Source organism: Olea europaea, unplaced genomic scaffold (genome assembly GCF_002742605.1).
Source record: "Olea europaea var. sylvestris unplaced genomic scaffold, O_europaea_v1 scaffold664, whole genome shotgun sequence".
Classification (NCBI taxonomy): Eukaryota; Viridiplantae; Streptophyta; class Magnoliopsida; order Lamiales; family Oleaceae; genus Olea; species Olea europaea.
The window spans coordinates 174,958-192,789 of NW_019265017.1; the positions used below are offsets into that span (position 1 = coordinate 174,958).

General features: G+C 35.7%; 1 protein-coding gene across 1 annotated transcript in view; it reads right to left on the reverse strand.

The window, feature by feature from the left end:
- LOC111390252 overlaps positions 1 to 17,832 on the reverse strand; it is a 56,280-nt gene that overhangs the window by 17,708 nt on the left and 20,740 nt on the right. The window contains exons 19-26 of the mRNA XM_023015264.1: positions 15,863 to 16,024; positions 15,552 to 15,699; positions 15,204 to 15,304; positions 14,095 to 14,256; positions 10,703 to 10,750; positions 10,234 to 10,341; positions 8,865 to 8,939; positions 6,996 to 7,046 (exon numbers count right to left, since the gene is read on the reverse strand). Of these exons, the coding sequence (XP_022871032.1) occupies positions 6,996 to 7,046; positions 8,865 to 8,939; positions 10,234 to 10,341; positions 10,703 to 10,750; positions 14,095 to 14,256; positions 15,204 to 15,304; positions 15,552 to 15,699; positions 15,863 to 16,024 (855 nt within the window). The remainder of the gene's footprint in view (positions 1 to 6,995; positions 7,047 to 8,864; positions 8,940 to 10,233; positions 10,342 to 10,702; positions 10,751 to 14,094; positions 14,257 to 15,203; positions 15,305 to 15,551; positions 15,700 to 15,862; positions 16,025 to 17,832) is intronic.

Sequence of the window (17,832 nt, forward strand, 5' to 3'; positions counted from 1 at the left end):
CACTCCCTCCCACCTCAATGGGAAGATATGGGAGTCACGGTTAGAAATGAAATGTTAGAAGGCAACCTAAACCTATTCGAGTTTGAGAGGTATTGCCATGCCCTGATGGATTTGTGGGATGATGTAATCCATGAGGAGCCTGAGGTGGAACCTTTGGCTGAGGAAGAAGATCCCGAAGAAGAACCCAAGGATGATTTAGAGAATGATCTTGAGTCTGAGCCACAGGTTGAGATGGATATAGAGTCCGGACCTGAGGCAGAAGACTCCTCCGAAGATGAAGCTCCACCAAAGAAGATCCGTAGAACTTATAGGGATTAGATTTAAATCCTTATAATAGTTTCCCTTATGTGAAGAAATAAAATACTATCTTCTTTGTTTTAGTATTCGAAGAATGAAACTAATAAGACCCATATGTTTTGTTTAAAGGAAATGGCCCGCGCAAACCAAAACTTGATAAGAGACCTCCTCCGAGCGGTTCAAGACTTAGGCAGGCAAAACCCGAACCAAGCTCAACCCCTACCACTAGCTCCTAATGTTCCAAACTATGCTTCAGTGGTCGAGCAATTTCGAAGGCACAAGCCCCCTACCTTCAGCGGAGCAGCTGATCCACTTGCAGCCGAGAAGTGGCTTCGCAAGTTGGAGCGTATATTCCGATTGATAGGGTGCACGGACGCTCAGAAAGTCCAGAGTGCTGAGTTCATGTTCTCCGATGATGCAAGTCACTGGTGGGACTCAATGTCAAGGACAAGGACCCTTGAGCAACAAGCAGAATTGACTTGGAAGCAATTCAAAGGGGAAGTAATGGACAAGTACTTTCCCCAGTCCTTGAGGGATCACAAAGAAAGTGAATTCCTCCAACTCAAGCAAAAGACTATGTCCCTGACTAAGTATGAGAGGAAGTTTGATCAACTTTCAAGGTATGCTCCGCATCTGGTGGATACGGAAGATAAGAAGGTACGAAGGTTTGAACAAGGGCTGAACTCGGATATAAGCATGATACTTATGTCCCATCGCTTCACCACATACCATGAAATGCTGGAAAGAACTCATGCTATTTGGTACCAAAAGACTAGCACCGAACAACATGGTCAACTGTTTAATCAACCAGACAATGGTAACATGGGAAAGAGGAAATGGAATGGCCAGGACAAGGGAAAAGGCAAGTGGCAGAACAAGAAAGCTAATGGTGGAGCCAATGCCAACAAAAGCATTGTGCCAATTATTGCGCCCTGTTCTAAGTGTGGAAGGACACATCGTGGCGAGTGCTTACAAGGGAAAAATGTCTGTTTCCGATGTGGCAAGCCAAGACATATCATTAGGGATTGTCCCACATACCCAGAAGAAGGATGATAACAGCAACCAGAACCAGAAAGGGAAAGCACTAGTTTTTGCATTGACTCAACAGAATGCAGAGGAAAACTCTAATGTCATAGCATATACTCTACTAATAGCCAATACACCTGCTTATGTATTGTTTGATTCAGGAGCTACACACTCCTTTGTTTCAACAACTTTTATGGCTAAATCTAGTATTACCTGTGATAAGTCGGAAGGTACATTAGAAGTTAGTATTCCTTCGGGCAACCCTTTGACTACTGTTAGAATAGCCAAGTCAGTAAGTATCGAAGTTGAGGGAAAACCAATGGAAGCGAACCTATACTTGATAGAAATGAAGGATTTTGATGTAATACTAGGCATGGATTGGTTAGGTTGTAATTACGCCACCATCCATTGTAAGGAAATGGAAGTATCATTTCAGAAATCAGGAGGGGAACCATTTTCGTTCCTTGGAATGAAGACGAAACCCCTTATTCGACTAGCATCGACTTTACAAGCTGAGAAGATGTTGAGAAAAGAAACATGTCAAGGATACCTAGTAAGTATCTCAGGAGTAAAATAAGAGACGATAAGGGTTGAAGATGTACCAGTAGTACGGGAATTCGTAGATGCGTTTCCAGAAGATCTATCTGGTATTCCACCCGATAGACAAGTGGAATTCACCATAGACCCAATTCCCGGGGCGGCACCAGTATCTAAGGCTCCATACCGAATGGCTCCAAAGGAACTACAAGAATTAAAGAAGCAATTGCAAGAACTCCTAGATATGGGCTTCATACGACCAAGCGTATCTCCATGGGGTGCGCCGGTGTTGTTTGTAAAGAAGAAAGATGGAAACATGAGGATATACATCGATTATAGGGAGAGAAATCGATTAACCATCAAGAATAAGTACCCACTCTCGAGGATCAAGGATCTGTTAGATCAACTGAAAGGAGCTAAGGTATTTTCCAAGATCGACTTACGATCGGGATACCATCAACTGAAAGTAGAGACAAAAGATATACCTAAGACAGCTTTTAGAACTCGATATGGACACTACGAGTTTACGGTGATGTCGTTTGGGCTAACCAATGCACCTGCAGTGTCCATGGACCTGATGAATCGAGTGTTTCATCAATACTTGGATAAGTTTGCCATAGTCTTCATCGATGACATTCTGATATATTCCAAGAGTAAGGAGTAACATGAAGAACACTTGAGAATAGCCTTAGAGGTATTACGCAAGGAGAAGCTGTATGCCAAATTCAAGAAGTGCGAGTTTTGGCTTGAACGAGTTGGATTTCTTGGACATGTAGTTACTGCCCAAGGGATTGAAGTAGATCCAGCAAAAGTAGAAGCAGTAACCAACTGAAAAGCACCAACAAATGCTAGCGAAGTACGGAATTTTCTAGGATTGGCTGCATATTATAGGAGATTCATAGAAGGATTTTCCAAAATAGCTGGACCAATGACGCAGCTTACAAGGAAGGGAGTAAAATCCCAATGGACGGAAAAATGCGAACAAAGTTTTCAAAAACTTAAGCAGAAGTTGATATCAGTACCTGTATTAACAATACCTGAAGGTATGGAAGGGTTTGTTATATACAACGACGCATCCAAGCGAGGATTGGGATGTGTACTAATGTAGAATGAAAAAGTGATAGCCTATGCTTCAAGACAATTGAAGAAACATGAGCAGAACTACCCAACACATGATTTAGAACTTGCAGCGGTAGTACACGCTTTGAAGATATGGCGACACTAGTATGGACGGAAGTGTGATATCTACACAGATCACAAAAGTCTCAAGTATATCTTTATACAGAAGGAATTGAATATGCGACAAAGACGATGGTTGGAATTAGTGAACGATTACGACTGCACTATTCACTACCATCCAGGTAAGGCTAATGTTGTGGCCGACGCTCTAAGTAGAAAATCAATGGGACAATTGACATCACTACCCACCTCTCAAGTGGAGTTAGTCAAGGACTTGGAAAAGTTGCAGATCAAAGTGGTTACCACACCAGGACAAGTCACTGCTCGTCTAACAGCTTTAATAATTCGACCTACTCTTAGAGATCGAATTATAGAAGCACAAAATAAAGACTCATTTTTGCAAAAGATTAAGAATGAAATTAGTACCGATAAGAAAAAGGACTTTGGAGTAGCTAAGGATCATGCACTGATATTTAGAGGAAGAATTTGCGTGCCTAAGGATGAAGCCTTGAAAAACGAGATATTGAAAGAAGCTCATTCCACCCCGTACACCGCACATCCCGGTGATACGAAAATGTATCGAGATTTTGGAGATATATTTTGATGGAAAAATATGAAAAGAAGTATAGGGCTGTACGTGCAGAAGTGCATGGTATGTCAATAGGTTAAGGCAGAACACTAAAAACCAGCTGGATTGTTAAATCCACCAGATATACCTGAATGGAAATAGGAAAATATCACGATGGACTTTGTGGTTGGATTCCCGAAGTCAGCAAGAGGAAATAATGCTATATGGGTAGTAGTAGATCGACTAACGAAGTCATCTCATTTTCTTCCAGTGAAAACGACATTCAGTTTAGACCAATTGGCACAGTTGTATATTAAAGAGGTTGTGAGATTACACGGTGTACCTGTATCCATTGTGTCTGACAGAGACCCAAGGTTCACGTCCAAATTTTGGAAGTCTACAAGGAGCTATGGGAACGAAGCTGAACTTTAGTACGGCATATCACCCTCAGTCCGATGGTCAGTCTGAAAGGACCATCCAAACTTTGGAAGACATGCTAAGAACATGTGTTTTGGATCTAAGGGATAATTGGGAATCATACTTACCTCTAGTAGAGTTCACTTATAATAACAGTTTCCAAACAACTATTGGAATGGCACCATACGAATCTCTCTATGGTAGAAGATGTAGATCCCCTGTTCATTGGGATGAAGTTGGAGAGAAGAAAGTTTTAGGACCAGAAATAATTGAAAGGACAGTCCAGGTAATCGATAAGATTCGTGCAAGAATAAAGGCAGCACAGGATCGACAAAAGAGCTATGCAGATACAAGGAGGAAGGATTTAGAATTCCAAGTTGAGGATAAAGTGTTTCTGAAAGTAGCACTAATGAAAGGTGTACTTAGATTTGGAAAGAAAGACAACCTACGACCCCGGTATATCGGACCTTTTGAGATACTTGATAGAGTCGGAAATGTGGCTTGCCGACTAGCTTTGCCACCTGAATTATCGGCAGTGCACAATGTGTTCTATATATCGATGATAAAGAAGTATGTACATGATTCTAATCATGTAGTGAGTTATCAAACTTTGGAGGTACAGAAAGATTTGTCGTACGAGAAACTACCGATCAAGATATTGGATCGAAAAGTGCATAAACTAAGGAATAAAGAGATTCATCTGGTTAAGTTACATTGGAATCATCACGGCGTAGAAGAAGCCACTTGGGAAAAAGAAGAAGCCTAAGACAAGTATCCAACACTATTCGTCCAATCAGAAGGTAAATTTCGAGGACGAAATTTTAATTAAGGTGTGGGGGATGTAGAACCCCAAATAATTCTAGGCACCTTAGTGGCACTAAGACATGAATATTGGATGACTAAAGTATACTTCAGATTTTTAGTCTCATTTGAGATTCATTTTCGACATAGGAAACATTCGATTTGAAAAATGATATCTAAATAAAAGTTGTAACTCTTTGAGTTAGGTTTCCAACGTACTTTGAATTACCTTAATCGGATATCGGGAGAAGAAGTTATGATAGAAACACTGAAAGCTGTGCAGCGTCAACCAGACTACAACCGGTCGACCGAAACTGCCTGAAATGAAAATTCTCGTTTTTCTCTAGAATTTAAATATTTATTTTCATCAATTATTTTCTCAAAGGGCCACCCACGTTTTTGGCAATAAAAATCCTACTAAATTGAAGCATTTAACCTCAAACTTAAATGGCACCCATGTTTTCTCTCTTAAATGAAATTTGACCATTCATTTGCTTTAAGTTATGGGATATTTACCTATAAATAGAGACCTCATTTCACTCATTTTTTCTCACACCAAAAGCAAAAGCTTTTACATACTAAAGAAAGAGTTTCCAAGAGAGAGAAAGAGAGGGAGGAAAACTATTTTTCCTAAAAGTTTAAGAAGTGTTTTCAAGCATTTTTCATAGAAGTTTTGGGTGCTATCAAGGAGTGTCTTCAAGCATCAATTCTCAATAGAGTGCATTTCTTTCAACGTCCAAGTTTCATCGAAATTTTCAAAGTTTCAAAAGCATCAATCAAGGTAGGTAGATGTGCAATGTATTTAATTGTGTTAAGTTATAAGTTTCGATTCATGTTAATGTTTGTATGTCAAATGGTACTCCGATACGACATATCCCTCTATGTTAATGGTTGTATGTCAAATGGTATTCCGGTACGGCATACCCCTCTATGTTGAAGAAATGTTCGTATGTCAAATGGTGCCCTCGGGTATGGCATACCCCTTCATGTCAAATGGTGCATCCGGGTACGACATGTATGAAAAGTTATAAAGTTAATGTTTTGAAATATATAGCTTAATCACGAATGCACCTATGACACCTATTGAGTTTTTCAACTCACGAGTTTTATCCCATCTCTACAGATTGAAGGAATTCTACCTCGGGCATGGATGGAGGAGAAGATGGAGAGTGATGCAATGAGCCCATGGAAATCAGGTGAATAAGTGATTTGAATTTATTTTTATGAAATGTTTTCCAATGTTATTCCTTTAAAGTTTTAAATAACGCAGAATGCGAGAACAAGTTACAAGTTATGTTTTCTTTAAATAAATTACATTTCATTGTTTTGAAAAATGATTCAGTATTTTTGTTTAAAATATTTGAAGTATTGTTATTTAAATTATTATCTGAAAATGTAAGCTTCTGCTAAAACGTATATACTTGTTACTAAACCACCGGTTAAGCTAAGTAAAATAAGTAGCGTTCCAGTCCACTAGGGGTCGAGGCGTTACATTCTCAATTACAACATACGCCTCTTCATGGTGACAAAACTTAGTACTATTCAGATTGCGGCCAATCTTGTGTACCATAACGCACCAAACATATAGAAGCGGACTATCATTATATTCAAGACGCCTATGATTTCAAGGTCATCGCTCTTCACAATGTTCCCACTTCTCAACAAGTCGCATATCTTCACCAAATTTTTTACTCGCCACCGTCATAATTATCTTGTTAACAAATTGATACTTGTGGACTCACCACCATCAATTTGAGGGGGGTATTTGCGTATATTATTATTAGAAGTTTATTATTTACTTACGGCAAATTAAGTAGTTTCCTTGTACATAATAGCTAGTTTCTATATATTTTGTATCCTTAAATAACTTGTAACATTCTATAAAGCAAGGAAATACACACGAAGATATTATTCCGCAAAATATTGTCATCACTGACGTCCAAAATACCATGATGGGGGGGGAACTTTCAGATATGTCAAGTTAGATTTTGATCTCCCACTTCGGAAATCAAAAAAGGCAAAGAGGGAAATTTCAACAAATATAACCACCATATGATTGTTGACACCAAGCACATTATCATTGGCAAGGATGAACAACAATAAATTAAAACATTATAAAAAGAAGACTAATACTAGAAGCTCATAGATCTAAGTCATTAACACCTCTTACCTGAGGTCGCAAATTGTAATTCCTTAGCATTGGAACTAGTTGTTGCCCAACCTGTAAAAGAAAGACAGTAAAAAAGATTCAAAACTGTAACAATATATGAATTATGCCAACATGTCAAGGATAAAAATTCGTGATGAGAAAATAGAAAGACCGGTCATTTTGAAATTTGGATTATCTCCATACATAGAATACTTTGGACCACAAGTACTCAATTTTATTTATGTTATCTCATCACGATTCCTCCTCATTTTGTTATATTGTTGAACGTTGCTCTCATGAGTAATATTTAAAAAATTGAACAAAAGCACTGGAAACCAATTGAAGAGTCTATGGTGATCCTCCTCCATATTTTCTGAGTTACAGGAGGAAATACAATGAAGTTTCACTATATAGTCACTTTGTTTTCTGAAGAATGTACTAGTCCTTGATAAAGTAGGAGTCTTACTGGAGTTTATAATTACCAATGTTCTTCATTAAAATTTAGTTGAACAAATAAAAATAATTTTCAGATCATTCTCCTGACGTAAAAGCCATGCTTCTTAGGTAATTTTGTTCCCCGCTGAAAGATAGTTTCTTCTTCCTCCCAGTAGGTATCCGCTCAAATTTCTCCACAACTAGGTTCCATACTTCAGTGGGTTAAAGGAGAGATCCCAAAGAAAGATCAAGGTAAACAGAGGATGGACACCAACCTTTCATCCCAAGAATTTGCCAGCACAAGACCCGAGGCACCTCCCTAACTGCTAACATTCACACTTCTCCAGGATCATTATAAGCCAAATAACTAGTTCAAACCAATAATCACTTAAATTTTCTTATTTTTCTGTAATGAACATCACATAACACTTATCATGTTTTAAATGCATGTGACTTGCCATGCTCCATCAGCACAAGCAGCAGTGAAGGATTTTATCACCCCTGCTAAATGACTAAAATGAATAGCAAAAGTGAAAATGGTTCTTCTTTATTCAATTAGATCTCCCAATGAGTGCATAAAAAAAACCTAAAAAGCATAATCAAATGCTTTATCTGTTTTCCAGTTCAAAAGTCCCTCTATTTCCTCTTTTTCTGAATCTAGAATGGATCATTTCATTGCCAAAAGCAGCACCATTAATTTGTCCTCCTCCTACAAAAGAAATTTGGCACTCCAACAGCATGCGCACACACCATTTTCAGTCTCGTTGATAAAACATTTTGCTATAAATTTTATATAACACTATTCACCAAGCTAAAGCGGCTGAAATTTCCAATATCCACGTCTCATTCCATTTTAGATAACAAAGTTGCAATATTAGCATTGTAATTTTCTCAAGGTACCCTCTATCATAGACTCATGTATCATATCCATAACATCTTTGCCCCCATTTTGCACAACAATGTTGGGAATGAGTCATCTATGAAGCCAGCAAGCCCAGGGGCCATGTCACACCACTTACTTTCAAAGCCCATAGCACCTCATCAATACAATAACAAATGGGCGAGAAAAGTATCTTATAAGATTTTTCCTCACGTTGTCCAGAAATTTTTATGCAAAGAATTTTCCATTCACTGCATAGAAACAATGGCATTTTCCTTTCTATGTAAAAAGGTTATTAACATAATGATTAGATATTATGATTCTAGCACTAATTAAAATATAGCTGAATCCCAGCATTGTACCTATGAGCACAAAAAGGCATCAAAAGAAAAGTAAAAAGTGAAAAAGACAATGATAAGAACAAAGCAGAAGCCAAAGACCAATTAGACGACTAAACTCATTTCTGATCTAACCAAAAAATTCTCCTCCTGCAGGAAAATGAAGAATTGGCCAACAATAGGTGTGTCACAGGGCAGAGGGAAGAAAGAAAAAGAAAGAAGAACGTGACTTTTTACCAGTAAAGGGAACTTCAAATATATTTGGATTGCGAATGTTTCCATGTACTGTCGAACTGAGGGAAAATTGTTTCTCTACAAGGACATGAAAGTAGATGTCAGCATTATCAGCAACTACAAATAGGATATTTAAATATAACAGTAAATACAGAAATGAAATAGAACGCAAATCGTGCTTAAACACACATGGTACCATATAAAGCCAGGATATGTTTACTTCATAACCAGATCAACAATTATAACAGACTAAATAGTACATTCTTTAATCTTAGATTCTGTAATCAGTCACAACAATACTATCGTGCAGTATCAAGGACTGAAATATTAAATAACCAGAAGTCATACAAGTTTTGAACACCACAAATGTCAGAACATAAAAAACAGCCAGGCAGGTTTAAACATGGGTGCTTTAGTAACTACCATAATAAAGCTCACATTGACATTATCATTGTTTATATGACCCATCAGAGTCAATTTTTGGAACCAGTGTATATTTTTCCATTTTTTTTTATTTTTTTTTTTTCAAAATATAAACTTCCCTACAATAGCAATCTCTATGCAGTTATTGTTCAAGCATCATTTTTCCAAATGAAGGGTCCACCTAGTTATAATAACATTTAAAAAGGCTTAAATGGATATCAAGGAGTTTTCCTCTTTAAGGTATGTAAACCTCAAAAGTTTTTTGCGCACAAGCCTCAATACAAACTAAAAAAAAAAAAGTTAATTCTAAGTCTAAAGAACATAAAAAAATCTTAATATACCATGTTCTGACTGTGTGAAGGGAACATCTCAGATTAATCAAACGCCTTCTTATAGTCTATTATTTGTGAAGAACAATATAGAAAATAACAAGGAAAAAAGGAACAAACTGCAAATTCCATATGCTTTAGAAGCCATAGCAAAAATGTTCCATTTACTTCCATACCACATGGCACAAAGATAAAACTTGAAGGAATATGATAGGATATCTTTTCCAGACAAATCTAAGTACACATTACTATGTTGCTTAAATTTCAGGCATTGTTTCATTTCAGTGATTCAGAACTAAAAAACCAGAATTTAGTCTCTCTTTTCAGGGTCAATGTATCTAAGGCTTTTACAAGCAAGGCCACTGCAACACTATGGCACCTTTGATGACTTGGGATTTAAGTTAATTTCAGATTCATGAGTAATATAGTTTCTAAAATATCTTGTTCTCTACAATTCTAGGTCTTCACACGCATTCCTCTCTCACATGTTGCCAAGGAAAAGTCAGGTTCAAAGAAAATCCACGTGATGGTTGTCAACATCACCTAAAGTAATTCAAATTTAAAAATCAAAAACCGGAATACCTTAATCACATAGAAATTCACAAGCCAAAATTACTCACATAAATTGATATGTGCAAACTAGATGTCACTTTCTCGACATTTTCTTGATCAACGAATCGGGACAACACACATATCATCTGCCATGCACGAACTTTGCGTCTATGAATCTGCCAAAAACAAAAGAAGTCTGCATATAATTATCAAAAGACAGAGTACACTAAATGATGGTAGTATTGAGCATAAGGAAATAATTGCTTAATGAATTGGAAATATGTCTTTCACAGACGCTTAATAACATCATGTTACGCATCTTAAGAATACACATTATATTCCACAGATGGTTCTCTTGAACAATAACCGATTATGGCTAGAAGTAAACCATAGCACGATAAAATGGATAAAATATAAATCATATTAGAAACCCAACTAAAAATGTGTGAAGACAATCCACAAGTTCAGACCCTCATATACAATTTCTATATTTACTTTCCCATCAATATAAATTGGTATTAACAGAGAGGAACTTACAGCACTGTACTTTTTATACAACTCCTTAGCCAGATCCTTGTCATTAACCTGCCAACAACACAGTGTCATTTCAATTTCACCCACATGCAGAGAGGATATGGATGATTATGCTCCAAACAAATTAGATAAATGAAAATTAATGCATTACCAAAAGCACAAAACTGGGCTTCAGAATAATTTATAATGTTATTGTCAATAATTAGTCATGCAATGAGACAAAAAACTACATCATTTTCCACCCTCATATGAGCCTCACAAGATTTCAAGATAAGGAAATAAGGAAACTAGTTAATGACCCCAAAATAAGAAAGCTAGTAACTAACCCAACAGAAAATTGTGTTCCTGAAATCTTTTAATAATTATAATTATTTAACTCTTCGCTTTATCTGCTTCTCGAATGAAGATATAAAAGCACGATGATTAAGCAATGCTAGAAAATATCCTTCACAGTTCCAAATAGCACAATGCTTTAAGAGAACAACTTCCTCTATTAAACTACATAAAACTCAGCTATGGCGTAGCCTTTATTTAAGCATTGTTTTGTTCCTTAAGTTAGTAATTAATGGTGACTTCTTTGCATCACTTACATCAATTGTGATTCTTACAAAGTACAAAGCACCCCTTCCAACCATTCCTTCCAACCATTCTAGTTTTATATTTGATTAATTTTACACCTCTGCCTTCACATTAGTCATTAACGCCTTGCAAGAATATCTGCAAGATACACTTGAAATTTGAAATTTGAAGCTGAGAAATCATATAAATATTGTTCAGTTGTCATAAAGGTAAAAGCTGACTACCTAACCTTGTATCTTAGAAAAAAAACACGAGGATTTACTTCATGATGCAGTTACCCTTATTTCCACTAACACCACATCAGAGATGGCTGATGATCAAATTGTTTCCCGATAAGGGAAGAATCCCATCAAATAACTACTAGGGAGTAGAAGGCATCTAGTTTGAAAATGAATATAGTGTATACAATGAATTTTTAACTCTTAATTCAGCCTTTACAATCTACAACTTTCATGCTTTTGGACTACTCAAAGACGAGTGTTCTGAGCCAAGGTAAAATGAACAACACTAGTTTTTCTTCTTTCAAATTTGTAGATTTCAAGAAGAGGGAGCCATGAATCTCCACCTACATTGTTATTATAGGACTATTTTCCCTTTATCCATTTAGGCTTTCCTGCAACTTTTAAGTCCATTAAAACATAATAGGCCATACCTTGGTTTCCCTCATCAAGCAAGCCAAAACAATTTTTCTCCGTAGGTATAACCTCAAACAGCATAAAAGTCATTTAGCTAGGGCAAACAGCATAAAAGTCATTTAGCTAGGGAAATTCTAAATAATCGTAGAAAAATATCCTTAGATGTAATTTACACAGCCTCTATATTCTCCCTAACTGGCCAAATTGGACCCCCAAAATCTTTTGCTTCTCATTCTAAAATTCCCAGTTTTCCTCAATATTTAAGATCATGCCTCAAGCTCACCTGCCCAAACTTGCAACACAAACTGCAAAGTATAAAGAGATGTTTTCTGGCTGTTCTACTTCCATACGGAGGCCATTGCATTCCAGATGAATTAGAAAACCCAAACATGAAAACCATTAAAACAAGGCCCACAGTCATAAGATTCTCTCATTTTGACCAAAGCATAATTAACAATTTCTGAAGCTACCTTTCTTTATAAATCTGCTAATGCAGCTACCATAACTGTAATGTCACAATATTTCATAGATTAGAATTTAATTTGTGTGCTATATTTTAATATTTTGAAAGTTTGGGGAGTAAAGTATATATAAAGTAAATTTCGATTTCATTTGGCTTAAAATGTAAATACTATTGGAGCGATAATAAGTATATGAATATTAGGCTCGTTGGATAGGTCGTAATTAATCATGCATGTTAGGCTCGAGAAAAAGTTAATTTGGATTAGTGGAGCCCAAATTATCGAGGTCGAAAGATAGAGCTTTGCAATTATATTTTAATTGATTATTTAATGAATTTAATTTCTCTCAAGTCACGTGAAAGGAATGAAGAATCTTTGTTAAATTAGGATTGAATATTTTAATAATAATAAATATATATAAGAAGAGAGAGAGAGAGAGAGACTTTATTGATTCCAATTTGTTGGCCACGTGTGGGAGAGGTATTTCTTGTTGAGTGATAAAGTTGGTTGACAAAATTTGGTCAATTATTTTATTTCAAAAAGTTTGTTTCCCAAATTTATCCATACTCCTATTCTACTACTACACGTATCCTCAACCAATCATGTGGGATATATTTAAAGATGTATATCAAAAGAAGACATATGTATAAGCACACGGTTGTAGAGAAAGAAGAGTATTGAAATCAGGTAAATTACAGAATCCATATTTATGCAGTGTAAAATGAATATTACTTTATACCTTAAAAAAAAAAAAAGGGTTTATAGATACTTATACCTGTGGTGTTGGAATTTAAAATAGGAAGTCAATTTCAAACAATATAAATTCTTGAAGCAGCGAGAAGGATTTTTGGAGCTTGTTTTCTTGGGTTTTGTCATCCAAAAATTTTAACGATCTAATAAGGTAGGATATGATGTGCAGTATTTTTATGTCCCATTTAAATATTTTTTTCATGCTGATGAATTTTATACTCATGAAAGTTAAAGGTATAAGATGATATGTTATGATGCGAATGATATGGCCATTTCGGTACAACAATATGATATGATATGAGCTCCTACGAGATTTTAAATATATGAGACGGTATGATTTTTCTAATGCATGTTTTAAAATTTTTATACGGGATCGCACCATTTATTTTTATATCCTACTAAGTATTTCCATGTACTCACCCTTTTCCCTACTCCTCACAGATTAGAACAGGTTGTTGGTTGGTGGGCGATACGGTGAAGTTGTGATGCCGGAAATTATGGAATTCAAGATAAATAAATTCTGAGTAACATGATTAGGAAGTTTTATTTATTTATTTTTCTTTGCGTTATTTCAGTTTTTTATTCATGTTAAATTTGAAATTTAATATTTGGAACATGGTTCAATTAATTATGTTTTCCATAGACTTTATTTATTTTATAGATGAAACTAGAAAGATTTTCATGTAGAATGTTTGACATAATTTATTTAATTATGAAATAAATGTTTTTGATAACGACTTTAAATCTTTAAATTTTTGGTCGTTACAATAACCCTCCCCCATATCCCATTTAACTGGCTTAGGTCAGACAATGTTTGACGCATATCCTTTTTAAGAGTTATTCTAAGGAAGAACACAAATTGCATGATCAGCAAACTTAAATGCACAATCAATTCACTACATCTAATTTCATTGGCCTAGTTGCTGGTTTTTAGCCTCAGGAGTAAGAAACATGAAGCAGAATATAATACCACGAAATTCAGAAGCTCTAGTAAAAACATTTTGCCAGATGCCATGGCAGCAAGTCTGCTAGTATTTTCACCCATCGAACTGACCAACTCTGCCATTTCTGCAAGCTTGTCGAACATTACAGCTACAGATACACGTGCATACAGTTCTGTGTTGATGAATTCCTGATAAAACGTAATCTTATAAAGTCATGAAAAAAGAACCTATAATGAATAACTATCAACAAAAATATGGGTAGAGATGTAAAGAATAAGCAACCCAAGTCTCTGTTTGGAACATGGGGGCCAAGCAATTATTCCTACTAATTAAACAAATTATAATGAAGTAGAAAATTCAAAATTGTACATTGCAGAAGGAAAGACATTCCAAAGTCCAAAGCACAGTGAGAGGAAATAGAAGAATATAACAACCACCAAATGAAACTATATATTCATGATACAACAGTAAGTATTGGAGTTCTCACTCACTGCTAATAAAAATAAGTGATTATAGAATGTCAAAAGCCATCTCTTTAAGTCAAAAGAAAAATAGAAACCGGCCAAAATACTCTAGCTAATATTATTTATACAACAATGCCAATTTGATGCCCACTAACACCCAACCCTGTCCGCCAACCCCAATATATCAGCAAAGATATGAAACAGGAAGGCAGAGAACACTGTTGAAGCTGATAAAATCAGAGCCTGACATCAGTCGAGGAAGACAAGAAGGTAATATTGGAGAGAAATAAAACAAAGATGAGAAGATAGATATGTGAATGCAGTGTGAGCATATTGAGACACAGAGAGATCATGTAGAAGGGAAGGAACAGCATCAAAATGTCAAAATATATATATATATATATATATATATATAGCCTTTAAATTTATCATGCTGGATAGTTTTCACACTCCATTTGATTGAAGATACTTGCCAACAAAATGAAAAGGGCTAAAGGAGAATTTTATTTGTTTTGTGGTGGGTTTGCGTAATGTGGCACAAGACAGCATTATAAAGGCATAAACTGAAAGATAGATTATAGATGGTCATCTTATCCTTTCATCTCTAATATAGAATACATCATCTGACTAGAATAAATAGTATGGAAACTTTTACAATTATCATAACTTACTTCAGTTAATTCAGGGTCAAAGCTTTTCGACAACAGTGATACCTCATTCTTTGCATCATGATTTTCAGCTACTTCAGCTTCAAAATCCTCATCAAAAGCAACTAATGGAAGACCAGAAAAAGAATTTAGAAAAATGATATACATAGCATAAATTTGTCATTGTAAGTTAACTCAAACAATGCAAGATTTTGGAAAAGAAACAAAATAATTCTATAGATTACGTAGTAAAGACTTGAGAGAACGAAAAACCAAAATGCTGACTCAGCAATAATCTAATGGTGGCAGCAGTAACTGATGGCTTCCAATCAGAGCACTGATCACAAAATACTAAGCAAATACGCAACGTACCAGAACCATATAGTGTTAGTAACTTCAGCTCTTTCATATAGAATTTTATTGTAATAGGATTAGCAAGCCAAAGCCCAGTTAAATGTAATGCAGCAAGACGAATGGTGCGTGGACTTTTTGTCCCTTCCTCAAGAATTTTCTCCACGAACTGAAGAAAGATATAATAGAATGCAATAAGCATGTCAGTATGTAGATAATATTACAAGTATCTCCAATGAATATATACATATAGGAATGTAGATACATGCGCAGAAACAAATAAAGGGGAGGTGAGAGGGAAAGTAGAGGGAGGGGAGCGACTGAGAACAAACCCATTTTAAAGGCCCAGGTGCATTGTCTGTTTCATGCATACCCTCATCACCAAACACCGAATAGTGCAAGACAGAAGATAGAAGAGCAGCAATTGGAGCAACCCTCCGTTTTTTGCAGCTTACATGCAATATCCAAGAAGAATGTACTAACTGCCACATCATCTAAAACACAAAAAGGAGTCAATAGCTACTAGAATGATCAAAATTATACACTTAGCCCCTGTTTGGTGGAAATTAAAATCCAGATTTTAATCTTAGTCAAAGTCAACATTTCATTTTAACCACACATCCATGGAACCCACGACTTTTCAACCACATATCTCATCAACTTTTATCAAAATCTACTAAAATTTTAATTTTAATCCCCACCAAACAAGGACTTAATTAGAAAATAAAGAAGTTAAACTTCATTGCATTTCTACACCGTGTTGTATTCGTCCTGATATATAATGTTTATTTGTTGAACTTTACACTTGCTTACAATCTATAAAATTCCTGGTTGTTCTTGTTAAAGTGAATTTTTTTTTTTTTGGGAAGGTACCAGGGAGATGCAAAACAAACTAGGAAAAGAGACAAGATTTCTCTCTCTCTAAACTCGCAAATAATATAATAAATCAGTATCTGCTTAAACAAATGTCAAAAAAACAAAATAAATAAATAAAATTAGACAAGTCAGCTCATCTGTTTTACTAAACTAACCGCTACACATGTGCAAAGAGACAATGCCTTCCTCTTCAGAAATCCATTTTTTTTTCCTGCTAGGTTGCCTCAGTCATAAGCATCGAAGTTACTGTCTTTGTAATTTCTCTTGCCTGATGTAATACCAAATACTTCTCTGGCCTTTGTTCTCCCCACTCCCCAACCCCCACCCCATCCCATGCCTCCCAAAAAAAATTTTCCAAAGGAATTTATAAGAGTCTTGCTCTCTTTCCTTTCAATTACAGAGAAGTACCAAACATTTCTCAAACATTAGGTATCCTTTCATGGTCCCATGCCTCCCAAAAAACTTTTTCCAAAGGAATTTATAAGAGTCTTGCTCTCTTTCCTTTCGATTACAGAGAAGTACCAAACATTTCTCAAACATTAGGTATCCTTTCATGGTCATGTTTCAAAATCTTCTTCAGCGCTGAAAACCCGCCTCCACCTCTTCCACATCGACCTTCTCCAAATTTAAATTGATTACAGCTAATGCTCTCTGATTGGATCACAGTAGATTAAGGGCTATATCCACACCTTTCTTGCTCACAATCCAGTCCTCATTACCAATGACCAAGAAAGTCGGTATCATTGTTATCTTTTATTTATAGGTAATCAAATACTTTATTAATCACGAATAGTACAAAGGCAGTGTATTATCAATTAATACAAGAAACAACTTAAAATTAGGCAACCCGTCTATACGAGTAGAAGCCTCAACATTAAACCAAGTATACAATGTCATATAAAACCATTCTTTACTCTACACAGTTGTTCGTGTATGACCGTCAAAAGAGCGGTTGTTTCTCTCCCTCCACACACACACCAAAATCCCGGAATAAAATTCCAGCCAAGTGTGCTATCCTTATTACGAAAATTTCTCCTCCATGCTTTCTGTACATCCTCCATACGCCGCGACAGTATCATTGTTATCTTTTTTCTTTTTTTTTTTTTTTTTTGGGATAGGTGACAGTATCATTGTTATCTTGTTACCACTAACATCTCATCCTCATATATCATCGTCATCCTCCATCGCTTTATATCACTACCATATCCATTGTTATACACAAGTTAAATTCCAAAATCTAACAATTGTTTATGTAAAAAACATGAATTTATTTCTAGAAGCATATTTACAATCATCAAGAGAAACCCTCTAACATTAGAATGTTAAAGAAGACATATCTTCCATCTAAAAATAATTAGAGACCAAGAAGCAACATCAATCTCATTGTCTGTTGCAATCCATATTATTCCAACACTTTTTACCAACT